The 23700-nt window shown below is 43.0% G+C and overlaps 1 protein-coding gene across 1 annotated transcript; it reads left to right on the top strand.

The window, feature by feature from the left end:
- The first annotated feature begins 2799 nt into the window (after positions 1-2799).
- gabra2a (gamma-aminobutyric acid type A receptor subunit alpha2a) lies at positions 2800-21744 on the top strand. The gene is made up of 10 exons (XM_031580407.1): positions 2800-3674; positions 4104-4187; positions 5283-5395; positions 6590-6657; positions 11611-11831; positions 12874-12956; positions 13598-13741; positions 15738-15890; positions 16443-16645; positions 20910-21744. The coding sequence occupies exons 2-10, from the start codon at positions 4117-4119 to the stop codon at positions 21207-21209; spliced, it is 1356 nt and encodes a 451-aa protein (XP_031436267.1). The 5' UTR covers positions 2800-3674; positions 4104-4116; the 3' UTR covers positions 21210-21744.
- Positions 21745-23700: the final 1956 nt, after the last annotated feature.

The following is a 23700-nucleotide window of genomic DNA, read 5'->3' as shown; positions in this document are numbered from 1 at the left end:
CATTAATCTCCCCTTTGCCCAGGTCTTTCAAGTCTGTTTCTCTGGGTTGGTCCTTCCTGGCTGCCTCCTCTCTCTTTACCAGTGGGCCTCTCACTTCACAGCAATTTTAAAGTCACTTATCAAAGCCTATAGGATTACAACAATAAAAAACATTATTGAGCTAAAAGTGAAGCATAAGAGTAGAACTGTACTATTTCATTCATCCACTAGATGGCAGTAAGCTTGTGGTAGTCCTGTCTAATCTTTGTCTCTGTTACATGTACTCCTTAATCTCAGAGGCTACCACATCTGTGTGAAACCACCCTGTCTCACACACAAATGCACACACTCAGAGAGATGGGAAAAGGGACCCTGGGCTCACTGACCCTGAATTGCTTATTGATTAATCAGTTGTGTAACCTTTTAAGGTACATTGATTATTGGATTCAGCTTGAATATGTAAGTGTATGTGTCTCCGACCTTCGCCTTCAACCTGACCTATGAACCCTGTTTCCACGGTGTTGCCAGCCACAAGAGTGCCTCTTCTTACTGATCACAGTGTAGACCAGTGTCAGAAGGCAAAGGTTGCTCTGATTCCCTCTTGAAATAAAATATAAAAAATTATGTTTGTGCATTTTTAGTACAAAAATTGTGTGATCCAGAACTCATCATGGTTCTTAATTTTGTTTCAAAGAGGAACTCTTTGAACAAGAGCTTCAGCGTAATGTTCAACTTTTAGTCGTCATCTGGAAACTTAAGGAGCGCTGTAAAATCTTTCTGTTACATTTGATGTGACAGAATCAATGAGGAACTCTATTATATACATTAATGTATATGAATGCATGAGTGCACATGAATATGACTAGCAGTGCCTAATTTGCACCAGTGTATGTATCTATCTCTTCAGTGACTGCGTTATTGTCACAAATCTAGCACATCTAGCAATCTAGAGTAAACACACATCTAGCAATCTAGAGTAAACGCACATCTAGCAATCTAGAGTAAACACACATCTAGCAATTTAGAGTAAATGCACATCTCATTATTCATTGTTACTTAACTGCAGATCGTGTCTGATCGACTCAGACTTGCATGCTGCGTTGATAAGGATTGCTTTAACACTTCAAAGTGAGGAATTTCAGGACCTTGGACAGCTACCCTTTTTTGTGCTGCCATAGACCTTGCATTGAGTGTTTGTGTGTGTGTGTGTGTGTGTGTGTGTGTGTGTGTGTGTGTGTGTGTGTGTGTGTGTGTGTGTGTGTGTGTGTGTGTGTGTGTGTGTGCGAACATTACACCCGGTGAGAAAACACTACATCATTTTACTCAGTCACCCTGAAGGTTGGGTTGGATCATAGCACTGAAAATGTTATATGTCATAAAATGTCATCAAATGTCAAGGAAGAAATGGGCCAAAATCATATCCTGGTTCTTTTGTAACACGTTGCTGACACAAGTTGCTCAGGAAACAAACTGCGGAATGGATGCCCTATTAGAAATGAAATCAGGGCAGTAATAGCACAAAGTGAGGTGAACTACAGTCAGTCACATTTTCCAGTGTCAAACTGCAAACACTGCAGAAAGCAGTTTACCCACAAGAATACAGTCGTTTGCTGCTGTGTGTGTGTGTGTGTGTGTGTGTGTGTGTGTGTGTGTGTGTGTGTGTGTTTGCAAATCTCAGAGAGCGAGCCAGCATCTGGAAGGTACAGAAAGAGAGAGAGGAGAGAGTAAGCTGTCATAGTTAATAAACCCAGTTTATGCCTAATGTGAGTGGTAAATATTGGTGGAAAGTGCTGAGGTGAGTAATGCTCACTACATGAATATTTCAGCATCAGAAACAAGGATGAGCACTCTGTCAAACTGAGTTTTTTCCATGGCAGCCCAGACAGAGAAGTTCAATTGGAATGCAGAGGCTATCTAGCTGGAATGCAAAGGTAACCCCTCGAGACTGCAGGTAAAATCCTGTTCAAATGTAGGGTGAATACCATCCAAATGGTTGTATAGTCCATTGACATTGGATGGAATTAGAAGTCTTTTCACAATGTTTGCTTTTATGGTAAAGTTTCAAGAATCTCCCTTCAACATTTCATACCAAAATACCTTTCATACCTATTTTGTCTCCCAACCAGAACTCTCCACCAACCAGAACTCTCCCTTACATATCGCATGTTTACTTTATTTTATTAGTAGGTACAGTATATACTTCCAAGCAAATCCAGCCTAAGTTGAAAGATCATTACGGGTAAGAAAGGAAGACTTGCTTCCAAACCTGGAACAATATCAATTATGTTTTTTCTAGTCTGGGAATCTGTTGAGTTCCCTGCAAGAACTGTTACACTGTGTGACAAAAGGCTACTATTACACATCTATTCAAAGAGGCAATATTTATTTATTCTCCTCCTGTCTCTCTGTGGTAAGGTGTGTGTGTGTGTGTGTGTGTGTGTGTGTGTGTGTGTGTGTGTGTGTGTGTGTGTGTGTGTGTGTGTGTGTGTGTGTGTGTGTGTGTGTGTGTGTGTGTTTAGGGAATTTCCCTGTCTGAACAGCAGACTTAAACCACTTTGTCCCAGGGTGCTTTGCTGCTGTTGGCGGCTGCCTGATGGGTTTTGACATGTGCACTACACTATAAACATTACACCTGAGGGAAAGAGGGAGAGAAAGAGAGAGAGAGAGATCCAGTAACTGCACTGTAAGCTAAAAAGACGCAAAAAATAAACAGGGAAAAAGAAAGAAGAACAATCATAGGTTGGGTATTCATATCCTCCTGGGAACCAAGAAAAAAAAGTGTCATCCAATTTCTCTTTTTTATTGTGATTTCCTTACTAGTTAGGGTTAAAAAATGTCAACAACAGAGGACAAAAGTCTATGGGTTGGTTCTCAGGAGGATATCGGAGAGGAGATGGGGGTTGTAGCTGTGTATGCGTGTATAAGCAGAAAGAGACAAAAAGCCATGGAGATCTTGAATAAGTGGGTCCTGGCTTCAGATATTGAAGGGAACATTATCGAAGCAAGCCTAAAATGAAGAAAGAGAACTTCAATTACAACGTATTGCAAATCCCACCCTTTGTGGGGGGGTCCAATGAAATGGTCAGTCGGTTGTCTATTGACCACCATCATCAGAAATGTCACGCTCTCTCCAGCGAAGGTACTTGTGGTCAGATGTATGAATAATGAAGAAAAACCCTAATAGTCTAATCTAATTGTCAAAGAAGTCGCAATTTTTCCATTTAACGTACTGTTGAGCGTCCACGTTGTCAGATGGAGCGCGTGGGTGCGGAGCTCCCTTTAGGACCCGGTTTCTGTCTCTTCGCGCGCGTCTTCTATCCACGAACACACTCACCCAGCTACACTTGATGTTGCGTCTGGTGCGAGCTCGCACACATCTTTCTGCGCGCCGCGGAACTACCTACAGGTGAACGGACTAAGAAAGACGGGGACATCCGAGCTTTTCATAAGAACACCACATGTCCAATATTGGATGTTACCAGTGGTATCGCACAGTTTTTATATGGGTTACATCGTTCTTTGGAATTTATTAGGACTTTTATTATCATCCTGGAACGCATGTCGAAAGTGGCGGCGAAGCTAGATATTGGCCACTTTGTGTGAAACATCTAAGAGTTGTATTCTCCGACGTGGTGAAAGGACTTTATTCATCCTCCCTTTCATTTGGACGAGTGATCAGGCGCCCTACGGCGCAGGTAAGGCTCTTGCACTCTCGGCGGTAACTCTTTTGACTTTTAAGAAACATGGAAAACTTGAGTCTACGGTCCTTTCTCAAGCCCTTTTCTTGGGGTTACCATATGCAGAGAGCAGCAGAGGCGTTTTATCTAACTGAAAGGTTCACTCCCCAAGTCAATTGCCACCGTAAATTAATTCCACCAGTAAGCAAAGTTTAGCTTCTCCTATAAATATTGTGAAAATGCTTCCAGAAATGACTGGCTTACCTCAATAACTACCTGCATACAAAACCCATTCATTTGCGCGAGTAGTGCAAACACATCAAAATGTAAACGAAACCACGTTCATGAAAATGTTTGAATTTTAACAATTTGCTCTTCAAGGCGAAGATATCTGCCTTTCCTCTGTTGATGTTTGAAATCTTTATTCTTTTTGTCCGGATGGTGAAGACGCGCCTCGGCCATGGGCGAGCGGCGGTGCTTCCCGCGTGGAGCTCTGGCTTGGCTCTTCACGCTCATGCTCTGGCTGGCGAGGTAGGGGAATCTCAGTTCTCCTGATAAAACACATCAAATATACTTAAAACGTTGTCACCCTTCTGGTTTTATTTAACCAAGGTATGTGTGATTGGTTTATTATATCAACCCTGACGTTATGAACAAGTATTCATTTGCAGACATAAAACACCTTTATAAAGACTGAGAGACTGGTAATAATAATAAGTGTCATCATGATAATTATCCAGATAGGTTCATTGGATATGACCTCAGTCAAGCTGCACTTTGCATTGTGTTTGTGTGTGGTTCTGTGATCTGTATGTCACGGCATATGGAGCTACATTGAGCTTTTCCTTCCAGTTTAGTGTGTGTCTCCGGAGACAGAACGGAGAGAGAAATATGTTGACACTGTCACACTTAATGGAATGACCACAGACTACTACAGTCCTTAATGCAATTCATGAAAGTTTTCTATGAAGTCCAAGAAGGTTCCTGATCTTCAATACAATCTACGATAGAAACACATTTTGAGACATTATAACATGCCTTTAAAGAAACCCACAGATGTGCTGTAATTTCTTTCGCATGTGCATATAAGACAGCACCTCTTTTATGTGTACAATGTCCAGGGCTGTGTGTATTCATAGTTGTTTGTGTGTGTGTGTGTGCATGCTTGTGTACAGTGTGAGTGTTTGTACTTGTGTTTTGTGTACTGATATTCCTAACTCTTTTGTTGAGACAAACCTCGGCCCTTGAGCAGCCAATCTGCAATACATCCAGATAGGGATTTTATAAAGAATACGAACCAGATTATTAACGTCAACCATTGTGAAGGTGCATTCTCTCTTTAACTTAACTGGTTGAAAAATATATTGACAAGGATATTGTCTGTGACTGGCCAGAAATGTGACATTTGTGACAAATGTGAATTTTTTTCCGCACAATCTGCCATTAAATACACAGGAGATGCAAGTGATGAGAAACACCTCCAGATATGTGACAGCCATGAATTTCTCATGCCCAATAAAACATAAATCTAAGAACGTGTGAAGTCAGTGAGGAGGATAATAGTGAGGTGTCACACTCAGTTCCATTCATGTGTAATATGTATGTTTGTCTGTGTTTTGCCGTCAGGTCTGTGGTGAGTGAGACAGGAAGTGATGCTATTCAAAACATCACTCTGTTCACACGTATCCTGGACACACTGCTGGATGGCTATGACAATAGATTGAGACCTGGGCTGGGAGGTAAGAACCCACTGAGCAAACTAATTATGTTGCTCTTTGCTAATTGTAAATACTGTACAGCACTGCCAATGGGCTAAGACTACGTTACTGTATTGCATTTGGTTCAAACAAACCACTCGGGTGCTTATCATGGCTTGTTGTGAAATAAAACTGGACTCATCAACAGAGACAACAGCAAAAAATTAGATCTAATCAAGTAAAGGAACACAAATTCATAGTCTTGGTGGGGGCTTAAAAATTAGCTACCTGGACTAGATCTGTTCACATATATATCAGATACATGTATATATATATATGTGTGTGTGTGTGTGTGTGTGTGTGTGTGTGTGTGTGTGTGTGTGTGTGTGTGTGTGTGTGTGTGTGTGATGAGAGAGGGAGGGAGGGAGTGTGTGGTAAAATGGCTATTTTATTCATGGCACAGACAGGCTGTTCTGGTGAATCCTCTCTGACAGTTCAGTCGCATCTTACATGCCTTATTTCTCTTTCTGTCCCTCTCTCCATTACTCTCTCCATTTCTCTCTCTCTCTCTCGCTCTCTCTTCTCTCTTACTGTGTGTGTGTGCACAGTATGTTGTCACCGTGACCTGTTTACTGACACATACTCAACACATAAGCACACTGAAGGTCTAAGGAAAAAAGGCCAAGACACTCCTTGGGAGTCTGTGTGTGCGCATGAGGGAGTTCATGTTGTTGGGTGCCCATGACAGTGTACAGAAACTAAAAGCATAAACATAAAATAAAGCAGCCTGTAGGGATAAAATATGCAACCCCTATCAAAACCATTATGACTTATTCCTTCAAGAGAGGAAAGGATAGAATGAACATGAATGCTATCATGGAACACAACACACAGTTCTCTCTCTCTCCAGAGGTCCTATTCTCTCTCTCTCTCTCTCTCTCACACACACACACACACACACACACACACACACACACACACACAAACACACACTCACATACACCTAACCATAGTCCTGACTCAGAGGCAGATGGATGAATGAATCCAAATGCAGGCATCACGGACAAGCGGTTGCCCTGGCAACGTTGTCGTCTAAGTTTAATGCTGAGATGAAGTGATTCAGTGTGATTCAGCACGACCAATTTAGAGCAAGGCAACCCAATGCCTCTATGCCACTGCTGCTCCTCCACTGTGCACTGTGTCATCAAGATGTCTGATTTTCCTTTTCTCCCATAGACCGAGTCACGGAGGTGAAGACCGATATTTATGTCACCAGTTTTGGGCCAGTGTCAGATACAGATATGGTAAGATGTCGCAACTTTTGTACCGTTTGGTATTCCTCCCCTGTTATGTGACCCACACTTTGTCCAAAATACACAAAAACTGTAATATTAGTGGTGAACATTATTTTTTGTACATTTTTTTGCTGTTTCTTTTTTCTCTTTCTCTCTCTCTCCCTCTCTTTTACGGCGTCTCTTTCTCAGCCGTCTATTCTTGGCGTGGCCACCCTAAAAGCTTTTCTCAGTTCATCTCTTGCACTCTCAGATATGCACTCCTTCTGTGCTCAAATATTTAAAAATAAAAGAGAAGAAAAATGCTCCACTGCAAGGCCGAGATGGAGCTCATCTTTAATGGATGCCCTTTCTGTGCCATGTTGGTCACTGTCAGACCATTTGCAGACCCCTCACTGTCTTCCCCATTTCTCTCTGTCGTTTCTGCTCCACTTCTGTTTCTCAACGTCTATCTGCGGTGTGGCATACGCACATCTGTGCCGCCCAGAGTTTTTGTGGAGTCTTTGTGGAGTCTTTGCAGAGTGTGCTGTAGAGGGTCTCACTGTGGTCTACACACACTCTGTGAAGCCTTTGTTCTTCTCAGAAACAAAAATCTGCCTTACATTACTGCCAAGGATTAGTGTAGGTCAAGATAGGGCAGTCATATGGAAATGCCCTTTTTCCCTTTGAGTCTGTAGTACTATCGCACTTCCCTATCATTTAAAAATCAGTTCTGTCTGTCTTTCACAATGGCAACCAGACAGAAATATGTTCATTCATTTTTTTCTTCCCTACTGATACAAACATAATAACAACTGTGCTTTGATGTCTGAGCAACCTGTAATTGTGTACATTGTTCTCAGTCAGGCTGTTTGGGCTATATGCATAAATGGACACATGGGAACAGAATGCTTTGAGGATTAGGCAATAGATGGAGGCCACTCTCCAACTTCTAATCCTTTACTGACACGCATGTTGTAGAGAAACTACAGACCACGCTGTGACACAGGTGGAAATGTACAAATGCCAGGAGATTTATCATTTAGAAGAGTGTCTACTGAGGAGTCAGTCATGTTCAGTCACATACCACCCATTAAATGATTCAGAGATGCACTTTGGTTTCATTAAGGTGATGCTGACAAGGGTAGGATAGACATGTACCATGTCTTATTATAAGATTTATTATATTATAAGATTTTTATTTGGATTTTAACATTTTTTACCTTAGGGATGGTAGGATTCCAGGTGTATTTGGCTGTTGCAGATGAAATTATAATTTCCATAGTTTTGTAACTGTTGTTTTAGTTCTCGATCATTGAAGCTTAGTAGTGGCTTGGCATGTTCATGTACACAGTTGATGGTTTATGCAGAGGTGGAGCAAAAAGTCAGGGACCGTTTGCCCATTGCCACAATAGTGACTCCTACTGGCCAGTTGGGGCATAGGAACAAGTGATGGATGAACACAGGGGCCAGAGCAAGCCTCTCTGCACACATTAGGGCTCCCTGTGGAGGTCTGCCACTATCTGGTGTCCATGTGGATCAGAAGAGACGTGTGGAGACGTGCAGAGGCTTCTCACCATCTCTGACGAGACACCCAACAGTGCACTGGGAATTAGAAACAGCTCAACTGGGAAAATACGGGGGAATTCAGAATCTTCACCCCACCCCTTAACCATTTTCCTTTGTCGATTAATAAAGATACCATTGATATTATCCTGCTATGCGTTAGAGTGGGACATGATTTATTAAAGCTACTGATAAGGCAGTTTTAGATTGTTCTTATTCCACTAAATATCTTATTCATCTAGTGGCGAAGTGAGTACAGTACTTGTGTGTTGTGGAAATGTACCCACTTCTTCTGACACATCCACAAACACACACAGACACACTTGTCAAACTCTTTAGTGGCACCCTTATTTACAAAATGGCAGTGAGACTTCATTATCAAATCTGTTGTCTTTACATGCCCGTGTAGAAGGGTTATTATCCCTGAGAACAGGCAGAAATCCTTGTTTTTGAGGTCCATTAGCTGGCTCCATAGTCTGGCACTTTTCTCAGAAGATGGTAGTCAATGTTTTTGTGTGTGAGTGTGTGTGTGTGTGTGAGTGTGTGTGTGTGTGTGTGTGTGTGTGTGTGTGTGTGTGTGTGTGTGTGTGTGTGTGTGTGTGTGTGTGTGTGTGTGTGCATCGTTAAGTTTGTGTGTGTATTTATTGGCGTGTTCGCTCTGTGTGAGATTTTTATGTTTTGGTGCACTAGAGTGCATTCAGCTCCTGGAGGTTTCTATGGAAACTTTCCCCTCTAACCCACCCACCCACCCCCGCCTGAAGGCTGGCACGGCTGGAGGGAGCGCAGACCCCTGGGGGACTGTGGCATAGGTGATGATGTGAAGTTAGTCTGACAATAGCCAGAGGGAAGACCTGTCTGACACACACACCCATACACATTTATGCGCACGCACACACATGCACGTGCCTATATGCATACATATGCACATACTGTTACACTCTCTCGTTCTCATACACACACACATACACACACAGGCATGCATGCACACACATGCATGCACACACCAACACACACACACACGCACACACATGCATGCACGCAGGCACTGTTACGCTCTCGCTTTCTCTCACACACATGCACACACACACGCACACACACACACACACACACACACACGCATGCATGCACACACAAACATACTCTCTCTCTCTCTCTCTCTCTCACACACACACACACACACACACACACACACACACACCCACACACACACACACACACATAGACAAACACACACACACACATAGACACACACCCTTGGTATGTTTCTGTGCAGCACACATTTCTCTGCACCTGGTACAAAATCACACTTCACTACTGCACATAATAACGTGGGGTGGGTTGGCAACACCACATCCGCACACTCTACCACTGTCGGGAGTGTTTATCTTGTCTGCTTTTGTGCGGATCACAGGTGAAATAATGAGAGGTGCGTTGTCGGCATTCAAACTGTCGCTTCCGCTCAGACACCAGCTGTATAACGAGCACGTCGCCCATGGAGATATAGGCATTATCTGTAGACAGCTGGCACCAGTGAGTCTCTCAAGCAGTATGTCACTTACCAGGCATAACAAGACATTGTTTTGTGTGTGTCAGTTTGAAAAAAAAAGGAAAAAAACATGCATAGTGAACTGCAGGTTGGCTCAGTTTTGAGTTACAATTACAAGCATTGAAGACGTGATCTGGAAATAGATGAAAGGAAAAAAATTGTCAGCTTCACAGGCAGTTTGTAGTAGCACGACAGTACTGCTGTAGTAAAAAAAAAAGATGAGTTTTTGCTGATTGCTAACATACTATGTCCAGTACCATCTGAACTCAAAGGGCACACATTTTTAATGGTGGAAACACTAAGCCACACAATTGCAGAATCAATAAATAAGGGACATTGGTGTGTCAATATGCGTTGGAACAATGGATCCTACAATGTAGAAATTGCAAGAGGGGTGGTGGAGGAGGACAAGCACAAAGAGGATGAGGATGTGGGAGAGAAAGACCACCGTCACCATCAAAGCCTTTTCAGATGAAACTCATGCTACCCTAGTTCATCATGTGCTCATACATAGCATGACTATGATGAAGCTGGACAACGGGTGTTACCACAGTTTCATGGAGCCTTACATGAACCTTGTGCTCATTGTTTTCTTTGCAATTCCATAGTCATGGGTGACATCAGTAATTGCCGAGTCATGGATTTGTTTTGGTAGAACTGAAAGGCAGACACCATCTGGGGGTAGAGAGACACTACTTCTGTTGATGAGCAAGAAACAGCTTTTCAGTAGCCAATATGGTAAACGATGGCACAGTGTAGGAATTCAACAAGAGCAATATGTTATCATTTGGCATAATGTTACTGTACTGCTTACTGTTACTATCAGACTGCTTTTGTTCGCACCTGGTTCTGTCACCATGCCAGATCTTTTTTTCACACGTATATATAGATCACACACACTACAACATATTTCGTACGGTGTTTTGCAACGGTGTTTTGCAAAGGCAAACATTTCTGCAAAGGCAAACAGTTCTGAATCTGTGCAGAGGTGAGTTACATCTTCTGATGCTGATGCAGACCAGAGAGTAGTTGCAGTATTGAGAAGGATGCTGAGTAGTTTCACTTATATATTTAAGCTACGTTGTATTTTTCTCCCATTGTAAAATTGCTGGATTTGTTAATCTTTTCATATAGATCTGTCAATCAGCACCTGTTGCTTGCTAGAGACGAAACAAACAAGATTTGTGCACATCTTATCATCAGTGTGACATTTGCAATTTTTTGTATTATATTATTGTCTTGACATTGTGTTCCTGTAAGGGTAATATGCAGGCCGAAATAATGTAGACCACCCTGAAAATAGCAATATCAGGGAAAAAGACCTTTTGTTTATAATCCCTCTGGTGTAAAAGAGACAGTCACATAGTGTGTGTGTGTGTGTGTGTGTGTGTGTGTGTGTGTGTGTGTGTTTTTGAGCGTTTGTGTGTCCTCTCAGCAAAGTTTGATTTTGTAGTTAGATGGTTCTATTTGTGTCAGTGTCACTTTGACATTGTGTGTATTGTTTTGGGAAAATGGTGAATTGTTTCAGATAATGTGTCTTTTCGCAATTTGGAAAAATTGTAATGCTGTAACTGTAACACATGAACTCTTTTGTATTATGTTTACTAATTTATTTTTTAAATGTATTGTATTATAGTTTGTTTTAACTATGTTCTTACTATGTACTATGGCACTCTGAGATTCAGCTGAATGTAGAGTGCGCTATAAATTAAATACATTATTATTATTATTATTATTATTATTATGAACTCAAGAACATGAAAATGTCTCTATTTACTTGAAAACTTGTAGACAATATCAGACATTACTGTATATTATGGTATTGCTGAATATGTAGTAAGCGGTTGGCGGTTGGTGTCATGTCTGGTTGGTAGGAGTATACAGTGGACGTGTTCTTCAGGCAAAGCTGGTGGGACGATCGGCTGAAGTTTCGTGGCCCCATGAACATCCTGCGATTGAACAACCTCATGGCCAGCAAGATCTGGACCCCCGACACCTTCTTCCACAACGGCAAGAAATCGGTGGCCCACAACATGACCATGCCCAACAAGCTTCTGCGCATCATGGAAAACGGAACCCTGCTCTACACAATGAGGTGAGAGAGTATGTGTGTGTATCTCTGTGTGTGTGTGTGTGTCTACATCTGTGTGTGTGGGTTTATGTGCATTTATGTGTTAGTGTGAATGTGTGTGTGTGCGTGCATGTGTGTGTGTGTGTGTGTGTGTGTGTGTGTGTGTGTGTGTGTGTGTGCGTGCCTGTGTGTGTGTATTTGCACATGTGTGAGTGTGTGTCCATGTCTGCAGGGTCTTTCAAACAGAAAACCCTCTTTAAACATGTCACAACATTTGGCCTTTGCAAAAATATAATGGGAAAAAAATGGTTTCCACATTTTGTCCTTATCAAATACCAAATGATGTGCCCCACTGCCACAACACCAACCCTGACTTATGGATGTGACAGTTTTAAGTACCCCCTTGGCAGCTGTCGTAGTGGATTTATAATAAATTGGCAAACTTTGGGCAAAATTTGGGCTCCCACACCACACAACAAAACTTTCTCCACTGTTATCGGCTACAACACGGGCTAAAATGGACATGGGATGGAGATGAGTCATGGTATGTGTCACTTTAAAACAAAAAAGTTCTTTAGTTACCATTGGAGTGTGAATCGTGACCGCATATCTAAGTGCATGTCCAAAATAACAAAAAGGTAGACGAGTTGTTTTTTCACAATTGGAAGATGAGTCTTGGCTCATTTTAAGCATTGTTTAGTTATTGGTTTGTAATACAAAAAGTACTAAAAACAGATTGTGTCATCAATAACCCCCCACAATTAAAATATTCTTAACAACTGTACTAGTTTCCCTGTTAAATTCCACGAAGAGACCTTTCTCCCCGTTATAACGAATGTTATGTATTTCCATACCATGTTGGAATGAAAAAAACCTGGGCTCCTGTTTTCTGTGATATAGAGGAGCTGCGAAGCATCCTCTGTAATAACTTGTTGGTGTATGTTTTGTCTAGCTTAAGTATTTTTTCTCACTTGCTTGTTCATGTCTCCTCCTCCCCCTCTCTGTGTATATGTCTGTGTGTGTGTATCTCTGTGTTGGTGGATATATGTGTTTATATATGTTTTAGACTTACAGTCCAGGCTGAGTGCCCGATGCATCTGGAGGATTTCCCCATGGACTCCCACTCCTGTCCTCTGAAGTTTGGCAGCTGTGAGTTTGAACGGCAACTAAACATTTTGCTGGCTGTTTTTCGCATCCACTGAGCCCTCCAACTCTCAATAATAGATATGTAGCAGCAATCCCAGAAGTCTTCATTTATTAGCCTTTTCACTAACTGGAACATCTTGGGGAGAATTTTATTTAACTTTGTTTGTTAAATAAATATTGTCGTTAAATAAATTAATCTGTTTAAGAAATAAGAGAACAAATATTCTGCTGTTCTTAACATGCAATGGTTAGAATAGAGTCGTTAAAGTGGTTGCCAGCTACGTGGCAGAACATTATCTGGGCCAGTGAATAGGACCAACAGGGAAACAAAACTAGTTGATTTATATCTGGGTTTAAAATAAATATACTCATCATTTTTCATCTGCATGATTGTGTGCCGTATGTGTTCAGCTGTTCTATCTATGTACATGTTCTATAGACATCCTTGTTTTCTTTCTATTTCGTTCTCAAAGAACATAAACCAAAAGCGATACAACACAGTTATATATTTTCCTTTAGTTTCTCTGTCAGTGATTAGCCAGTCCCAACTGGACCATAATGATTTCTAATCTCTAATGCCTTGGGTCACAGTTCTGCCATCTCCATAGACTGACAGCTGTGTCACACTCTCTGTCTGGTTGCAGATGCATACACTACCTCGGAGGTTACCTATATTTGGACACGAAACGCCTCGGATTCTGTGCAGGTGGCACCAGATGGGTCCAGACTCAATCAGTACGACCTTATGGGCCAAACTGTCAACAATGAGACCATCAAATCCAGCACTGGTGAGTAATTGCATGCACACAGACACACACACACACACACACACACACACACACACACACACACACACACACACACACACACACACACACATGCAGGCCCACACTAACACACACACACACACACACACACACACACACACACACACACACACACACACACACACACACACATATACACTTGGCTGTTTTTGTCATAATTTATGAGATTGGTGTTATTGGCAGTTCCTATCACCAACTCGTTCAAAATTATGAGCATGCGGCGTCCTGAAAATTGAGTGAACTTGAGGTTAATCATGTCTTAATAATACTTCTCCATCTCTCTATCACACCATACGATTCCCTTGCGACTGGTGGAAAACACATTTTGGTGAAGGACAGAAAACTAGCCTGACACTGTCAGACCACCTCCAGTAATTTGTTGAATGGCTGGGATTGTGGCCTTGACCTTCATAGATTTGCCAGTAGGGATGAGTGAAAGAAGGTTATGGTGAATCTGCCCGCCGGGTTCAGTTAGTTTGATTTAGTATCGCTTGCTTTGTAGCCTTGCAACTATGAGCTCAGTGCTACAGGCTGTGTGAGCTATGAGATGATGCAATTGTTTTGGATCAATGCTCATGAATTAAACACCAACTGGACCAACTTGAAAGAAATATAATGTTTCCCAGACCATAATTAATGTTAATGTGAATATGGACAACTTGAACTTTTCAAAATCAGCTGCAATGTAATTTGTTATACAAATACAGACCTTCTGACCTAATTTGAGTATTCACTAGTTTAATTATCTGGATGACTGATTCTGCAAAATAATAGCATGCTTGTTTTGGTAACTGGCCATAGTCCTGAAATGCTTGTGTCATGTCCAGGAACACCCCCTATGGGTGAGGGGAAATGTAAGCTAAAAGCCATAGTGAAGGAGGAGGAGTATACTGTAGGGGTGACGTTGGTCAGGTCAGGTCAGCTTAAATCTCTGAGAATGTGGAAGAGGGAGAGAGTCACAGCTGTCAATCATCCTAATGGGCTCCTCCTTTTTTCATAATGAAAGTGAAGACATCCATTGTTTAAAACATCTAAAATCTACATTGCAGAAAGCCACTGCATTGAATGGCATATAATGACTGTAGCTTTCTAGATATCTTTAGAGAGAAATGTAGTCAGCAATGGAACATATGTTTAAAGTGAATCATGGACAATCATGTGAGGATTTGGTTTGAATGCACTGAGTTTGAAATTGTATCTCAACCATATTCATATGAGGGTGAAGTTCAAAGGTTGATTGATTTATTCATTCAGCAGATGCTTTTATCCAATGCGACTTACAGAACAGTACAGATAAACATTAATCAGTATAAGTGCCCCCTGGGTATTGAACCCATGATCTTAGTGCTGTTTGCACTTTGCTCTACCTGGTGAGCCAGAGAAAGGAACATCACATGAAAGTGCCATGGTTATCAGTGTTGCTGTCATATTAAAGGTGTCAGTCAAGGGACAATGTTACCCTGAGGAACCTCTTTTTGGAAATCAAGACCATAAAAAAAGACTTGGGAGCATTTCTAGTTCACACCGAAATCTTAGAGTTAGTATGGCCATAGTAAAACTGGTCGGTGGTCTGCCTGATCCAGCCTCATTCTGATCACAGTGTGTGCTGTGTGGATTAACATCTTGCGCCATCTTCTGCATTTCTCAATCCAAACATGATATTCTGATATAGATTGTGAGTCGAAGCCAGATATAAAATAAGAAGCCTAAATCACAGCCAAAAGCAGATTAATGAAGTAGCTGGAATTCACTGAAAAGCTCGACATCTCACCCAGCCCAATCAAGGCTATTGTCATGCTAACCACCAGGATGCCATGCTCTTAGACAGCTTTCTCAGTAAGGTTTTCTCTTGTTTTTCCTTTGTCTGCGTTCCTTTTCTTCTTTTTTGTTTGCTTTTCTTTTTGTCTTCCTGTCCCCCCCCCCTTCTCTCTGTCTCTGTATCTGTTGCCTGTTCTAGGGGAGTACACTGTGATGATGGCCCATTTCCACCTGAAAAGGAAGATTGGTTATTTTGTGATTCAGACATACCTGCCCTGCATCATGACAGTCATCCTTTCCCAAGTGTCCTTCTGGCTCAATCGGGAATCGGTTCCTGCGAGGACCGTTTTCGGTCAGCACTCTTTAGCTGCTTTAACTGTGTGTGCATTTGTGTGCCTGTGTAGGTATTGAAGAGTCAGTGAGGCAATGTGTGTGTGAACGTGTTTGTATTTATGATAGACTGTGTGTATGTGTGTGTGTGTGTGTGTGTGTATGTGTGTGTGTGTGTGTGTGTGTGTGTGTGTGTGTGTGTGTGTGTGTGTGTGTGTGTGTGTGTTCATGTTTCTCTTTGATGATGTGCTACTATGACTCCTATAACTGAAGGGCCTCCTTCACACAGCAGGAGGCAGCCATCATGCCAAGAGTAGCACACGCACACACACACTGGAACATTTTAATAGTGGCTATGCACACATGTGTTCTCCATCGGTCTTGATCTCTGAGCGCTTGAAATGTCAGTATGTGCATGTAAATGTTGCTGCTTTTAAAAAAACACAAGAATACTGTTGAGTATGGATGTAGATACAAGATGTACACATAAGGTGTTTTAATATCTTTTAATTACACTGACAAATTAGTTGCTACGTTTATCCGTTGAATCAGGCTTTATTCATTGTTCATGCAGGTGTGACAACGGTCCTCACCATGACAACCCTGAGCATCAGTGCCCGTAACTCTCTGCCAAAGGTTGCCTACGCAACAGCCATGGACTGGTTCATCGCCGTGTGCTATGCCTTTGTGTTCTCGGCTCTCATCGAGTTCGCCACCGTCAACTACTTCACCAAGCGAGGATGGGCCTGGGACGGCAAAAGTGTTGTCAGTGAAAAGGTAACCATGGTAACATGGGTGAGGGGGACTGAATTGACCTTCTGGTGAACTATTGACAAACACGTATACACCAGCGCATGGACACTTACTTTCAAACACATCACAACACACACACACACACACACACACACACTCACACACACACATATGCACACTCACACACACACACACACACAAATACACGGCTCAATCACAGAGAGCCTCTTATCAAATGACCGAAAGATGAAATAGCGAAGATAAGAGAAGCAAGACGAGAGAGAAGAAAGGGACCAAAAAAGCTAGAGAGTCAGAGAGAGAGAGAGGGAAAGAGATAGAGACGGGGTAGGCATGTATAAGAGGGAGAGAGTGAGGTTACAAGAGTGTGAATAAAGGCAGAGAGAGAAGAGGCAGAGAGAGGGGGATGGGGTGTGTGTGAAAAAAAAACAAAGGAAAGGAAGGAACACAGGAACCATGGAATACAATTATACACAAAAGCTATGAAAAGAGATCATACTCCTATACGTTCTCATTACCGTGGTCTCACCTTCTCCATTCTTCATTCTGGAAATGCTCCATCTCACCTCCTAATCTCACCCCATCTTCTTTCCTACTTCCTCGTCCCCTCGCAAAGAAAAAAAGAAAAGAAAAACGGTCAGATTTCAAATATAAACCCATCAGAATATTCAGAAACGTCTCTTTGAATCCACATCTCCGAGTCACTGATGAAGGAGGAAATAAATATCTGAAGTTGAATTATTAATATTCTACCAAAGTGTGTCTGGCAATACGCACGGCACACAGAGGAGACTGCCAACACTTCCCCCTGCACTCTAGGTAATGTAATTTGCACACAGTAATGTCATGTCAGTACACAGTAGAACTGTCTTACAGTAAGTACTGTCAGTACTGTGCATGTGAGTACACACTAGAACTGTCTTACATTACTTGATTTCATAATGTGAATTTCAACTCCAGGTGAAATTAGCATCTTCACTCGCAATTCTTCCATTAGGTAATGTAGTATTTTAACAGCCTTTTAAAATGATATCATAGAAGGAAAATTGTTGAAAATATTTAGTAGACTGACAATGTAATTTCTAACAGTGGGAAATTGAACAGGTAGCTTGAATTTCCTGCTGGGCATTGCTGCCTGACGCACCTCCTCCGGTGCCTGTGGATCAGCTGCAGGGTCGTCAGCCAGGAACCACCATTCACAGACGTTTCGCTCCTTTAATCCTGGAACGTCTCCTGGTGGCGGAGCAGTGACGGGGACGTCTCCCTGTCACCCCCTGCAGCTGGTATCTAGGTTAGGTGTTCTTTCCCCAGCCCTTTCCCCTCCTCCTTAGCCACAGCCAAAAGCTGCCCTTCTCTGCCTCTTCCGCCAGCTCTTTTGTTGCTTTCTTAAGCTTTCCTCCTGTCACGCCTGCGTCCCTTAGTAGGCGTGTGGTTGACTGCCCCACAAAGCCTCGGCATCCAACCTCCACTGGGTAGATGGTGGTCTTCCAGCCAGCCTCCCTGCACTCCGCAGCCAGGTCCGAGTACTTGGTCTTCTTTCGTTCGAAAGCGGCCTCGATTCCCTCCTCCCATGGTACTGTGAGCTCAATGAGGAGTGCAGTTTTTGCCTTGGTGGACCACACCACTATGTCAGGTCGGAGAGACGTGGTGGTGATTTCGCTGGGGAACTGGAGCTGCCTGCCAAGATCTACTCGCATGTTCCACTCCTGGTCGGAGGAAAAGAGCTTTGGTGTTGCTTTTGGCCTGGTGTTTCTTCTTTCTCCGCCCTCCCTGACAAAGTTGATGTGGTGTTCCATTGGTGGGAGACATCCCCTGCTTTCCCGTCTGCGCCCTCCAGTACCTCAGCTAGCTTTGTCAGGACCTGGTCATGGCGCCATCTGTAGCGTCCCTGCGAAAGCGCGATCTTACAGCCCGACAGGATGTGCCGGAGGCTTGCGTTGGGAGTGTTACAGAGTGGGCAGACTTCCTCGTTTCCGAACCACTGGTGGAGGTTCCGAGGACAGGGAAGCGTGTCATACGTTGACCTGATGAGGAAGCCGAGCCTCGCTTGAGGGATCTTCCACAAGTCTGACCAACTGATCTTCCGGTCGACAACCCCCTCCCAGGTTGTCCAGCTTCCTTGTCGGCTCTGGGACACAGCCTTGATCTTATAGCGCTCTTCCTCCGTCCTTATCACCTCTGACACCACCATCTCCTTTCTCTCTTTCCGGTTGGCCTTAGACCAAAAACGTGGTGCCTCTCCCCAGCCTAGTCCTGCCCTTCCTGCCTGGACCCTGCCCACGATTTCTTGGTGTTGCAGCCTGCCAACTGCTCGGTCGACTTCAGTTTGGGTGTCCCACTTCCTGCCAGTACGGACCTTGACGCCTGCGTTTCTAACTGACTGATCGGTGGACTCTCTTAATTCAAGAAGCAGCCTGGTCTTTTCCTGCTTGTAGCCCAAACTGATGGATTGTAGTGGCAGCTGCAAGGTGTTCTTCCCAAAGAGGCCAGTGTCAGAGAAGCACCTTGGTAGCCCCAGCCACTTTCGGATGAATGAGTTGGCTTTCCCATCCATCTTGGTTGTTGTAGATGAGGGAATCTCACTCATCTTCAGTGGCCACATTATCCTTCTGTAGAGTGTGAACTGGTAGATCCACACCTTGTACTTCCCCGGGAGCTGGCTTTGGTCGATCTTTGCCAGGCCATCTGAGAGTTGTTTCAACACAGCTCTACCCATTTGCTTGTCGGAGAGCTCTGATGTGTACTCTCTACCTAGGCTTCTGATGGGATGCTCAGACAGAAGTGGGATTCTCTCGCCCCCTGCGACAAAGATGGTGCTGTCATTTCTGACTCCCCTTCTGAGGGACAGGCTGCGGGACTTGGCAGGCTTGATTTTCATTCTCGCCCAGGACATCAGCTCGTCCATCCTTTTCAGCAGTCTAGATGTGCAGGGTGCTGTCTGAAGGAGGCTTGTGACATCGTCCATGTAGCTCCTCAGTGGAGGTAGCTTCTGTCCGGATGGTAGTTTAATCCCTCCCACAGTCTGTCTTGCTCCGATGAGGATGATCTCGAAGGCTGCCACAAACAGAATGGGAGAAATGGCACACCTCATGGCGATTCCCACCTCTAGTTGTTGCCACCCGGTGATGAAGTCCTGTAGGGCAAAGCACATCTGCAGATCCTTGAAATAGTTTGCCACCAAGTTCTTAATACAGGAGGGCATGTGGAAAAATTCCATGGCATAGCTGATCAGCTGATGTGGCACTGACCCATAGGCGTTGGCGAGGTCGAGCCAGATGACATGCAGGTCCGTCTTCTCGCGCTTGGCCTTTTGGATCTGTTCCCAGATCATCGAAGAGTGTGGAATATTGAACAGCAGTTACACGGACAAAGTTCATAATCATTTTAAAAGACTGTGGATACTAAGTTACTAGTATGACATGTAGACAGCTCATGAGTAATTGGAGCTTGTATTTATCAGTTGATCATTTTTGCATATGACATAGGCTTACCTATAGGGACATTACAGAACACACACAGAGCATGTTCAGGTGTATTATAGGTTTTTCCATGCAAAAAAGATATTGAATGTCTAGATTAGATTCCCAGATAGGGTGCCAATCTGTGTGATTACCAGGCTTTAAAAGCCAGTTGGACTTGTAATATTAGTTTGGGTGTGTAGAAGTGCACTGTGTTGTATTTTTATGGATTGCAGCCGTAATAATTCGTCTCCTTCATGTTTTATTGTCATGTCAAAGTAATGCATTTTCAGTGTGGGCCAACTTGCTTGCTGTGACATTTGTTTTGAAGGATTATTCAGAGTTAGCCTTTTCCCCTGCTCTCTGCCCTTGGTGTCGCCCAATGAAAGAGCAGTACAAAAATGTATTTTCTCTGCACTTGGAGATAGCAAGTTTTGCAGAATTGCACACGTAAAAAAAAAAACATCTTCAAAGAGGCACTAAACATCAAAATAGAAACATCTCCAAAGTATCTCTGTGAGCTGAGGATCATAAGGACAAAGACATTCCCCAGACTGACACACTTACATTCTGTCCCTCATTGTGAGATGGTATTTGAGAAGGCTACCCCTGAAAACTAGAAGCTTACACTGTTGTATACACCTACCCGTCTACCATTCAGACGACGAGTATACTGCAGACCTATCTGTTGAGACTGCTGGCCACAATGGCTTTAACTGGGGCTGGACAAACAGACTTATACTTACACTATACCCAAAGGGAGTGTGGCTCAGTATATAAACTTTGTTCACTGATTTCTTTTCCGCCCACAGAAAAAGGAGGCAGCAGTTGTGAAAAAAAACAATGCCTATGCGGTAGCCGTGGCGAACTATGCCCCCACCGTTGGAAAAGACTCCACACTGCCAACGGTCTCCAAGAGTGCCACCTTGGACCCTGGGAAGGCTCGGACGGAGGTCAAGGTGGAGAGCAAAAAGACGTTTAACAGCGTGAGCAAAATTGACCGCATGTCGCGCATAATCTTCCCTGTGCTCTTCAGTCTCTTCAACATGGTGTACTGGGCAACCTACCTGAACAGAGAACCTGTTATTAGAGACATAATGCCCTCCATATAAAATAACCCTCTCTCCCCCACGCAAACACACACACACACACACACACACACACGCACACACACACACACACACACAGACACAGACACAGACACAGACACAGACACACACGCAGACAGATATTTCCTTTTTTGGACACACTTACAATGAGGACGAGCTGACCTGATTTGAAAAAGTGTTTGTTTTTATATTTATATAATATTTATTCATAAACTTTTGATTTTGAGGAATATGGATTTATACATTTATTTTTATATTTTCAATTTTACATTAATTTTTTTCTTTTCTTTTACTAGATCACACCAGTTGATCTGCATAAATACGCTAATTTCATTTATTGGGCAACTGGCAACGAGCAAAGCAATGAGCAAAGCAATGAGCAACGAGTCTGCTGCACATAAACTAAAGCTAATTTAATCAAATCATTTTTGGAATTCTAATGGTGAGCAAGAACTTTAAGCGCAAACATGGGTGGGTCAGCGCAATGCTCCCACACATCACACGATAGGTTTAGATCATGCGCAGCAGACTTTTCTCATTGCCCATCAATGCAATTAGGGCCCATACAGTACACACACATGCACTCCAAGAGACATACACACACACACGCTCTGAAAGTATCTGAAAGGATACCTTCTCTTTTCTGTCCACTAATTGATGTTTTTACACCCCCAGTTTTCTTCTCTGAGCTTGTGTGTTGACACCTTAATTATGGGCACTAAATATAACGTTGTTCTTTCGTCAAGGGCAACTTTAAAGCACTCAGACACTAATTCCAGCTCTGTCCCAGGGGGAGCCCTTCACAACTTTCTTTAACTTTGACAGCACGGTCGCACAGCACTGTTTTTACATGTAGCGATGTAGCATTTTTAGCAGCTTTAATATATATAAAAAAAAAACATCCTTTTTTGTCCTACATTTGTACTGTCGGTATCTTGTGAATGTGCTATTTAGTGTCGGCCTGTCCAGTTGCTATTTTCTGTGATTTGTGTTTTATTGAGCCGTGTGGCACAAACAAATGTTTCTCAGTACAGCCAGTCAATGAGCAGATGTTGTTGCAGTGGTTACAGAGTTTGGTTACCAAACTAGAAAGCCATTTTACGGCTTTTAGAGACTCGACTGCTGCAGACAGCTTTGCCTCATCATGACTTGTGTCCTGTGACATTATAAACAGAAAAAACAGATGTGTTACGTCAAGAGCCAAGTGCGTCTGTGGCGCTCGGCTCGGCCGTTGCAAGTATAATTCACCGGTGATGAGGCTTAGTCACTGCCCTTACCTGCTCATACTGAAAACAGACCCACAACACAGAGAACACTGTAAGGAGGACTTCGCATTTTTAAAATAAAATGTAATTGTTTCACGTTGTTTTGTGGACATACTGTACTTCACATCTGAACATCCATCCATTCTGAACATTTTATATGAACTACGTGAAAGGTTGACGAACACTTGATGTTTGTGTCTTTATGGGAGTGTGTGTGTGCGTGTGTGTGTGTGTGTGTGTGTGTGTGGGTTGGTGTGTGTGTGTGTGTGAGAGAGAGAGAGAAAGAAAGAGAGAAAGAAAGAGAGAAAGAGAGTGTGTATACCAACCGCTTCATCACTGTCTGATGAATACAAGTCTATGTAATGTATTTTCCAAGAGGTTTGATAAAGCACCCTCTTCTTCATCAGAAAATCACAGGCAGTTACCACACCACAGCCTTAGTTTGTCGAGCCATGACTTTTTTCTTGAGCCCACAATTCCCTTTCTCTGATGTTCCTGCTATGATTGGTGTAGATTGGAAGTAAAGGAAGCAGTTGCCTTTATAGAGTGAAGGATTGGGAAATAGAAAGAGAGAGCAAGATGGAGATGGAGGAGGAGTGAGTTGTGCTTGAAGGTGGAGGGATGTTATGAATTGTGCCAGTTGAACTTGTTAGAGTGAGAAAGCACGAGCGAGAAATGAATAATGCTCGATGAGCAAACGACATTCAGTAAGAGAGCACAGTCGCGCAGAGAAAAAAAGTCATACGTTGATTGATTAATGGTAACACAGATTGCATTTAAAACAGACAAATTGTTGCAGATGAGATGGAGGCTGGACTGGAGGGAAATAGAGACTCTGCAGTTTAACTAACACTGAGATATAGCAGTTGTGACTGTGAAGGACAGTAATAGCAAGTGAGATATACTCAGCATATCTGAAGTGAAAGAGTCAAAGAGAATGAGATGGAAAGAGAGAGAGAGAAAGAGAGGGGGGGGGGGTTGAAGAGAGGGAGAGAGTGAGCTGCACTCATCAACCTTCTGTCTTTTATATGCAGTCCACCACCTCCCTGGAGAGAGAGCATAAGAGAGCGAGTCGGAAAAAACTAATCAGGGACTTTGCCACCACATGCCATTAAACTGGCAGGCTAATAATCCAGTCCAACAAAGCCGACCATATGTCACCAGTTAAGGGCACAATGAGGACCACAGTGGTGGGCACATCTGTGTACTACAGAGTAGGGGATCCAGAG

Source organism: Clupea harengus, chromosome 14 (genome assembly GCF_900700415.2).
Source record: "Clupea harengus chromosome 14, Ch_v2.0.2, whole genome shotgun sequence".
NCBI classification, from domain to species: Eukaryota; Metazoa; Chordata; class Actinopteri; order Clupeiformes; family Clupeidae; genus Clupea; species Clupea harengus.
Note: the sequence above shows the minus strand (reverse complement) of the source record. Positions and strands in the feature narration are given on the sequence as shown.

Coding starts and splice junctions, on each gene's coding strand:
- gabra2a (XM_031580407.1), top strand. CDS start 4,117: ATGGGCGAGCGGCGGTGCTTCCCGCGTGGAGCTCTGGCTTGGCTCTTC. Junction 5,396..6,589: donor ATTGAGACCTGGGCTGGGAG/GTAAGAACCCAC, acceptor TTTCTCCCATAG/ACCGAGTCACGGAGGTGAAG. Junction 6,658..11,610: donor CAGTGTCAGATACAGATATG/GTAAGATGTCGC, acceptor TCTGGTTGGTAG/GAGTATACAGTGGACGTGTT.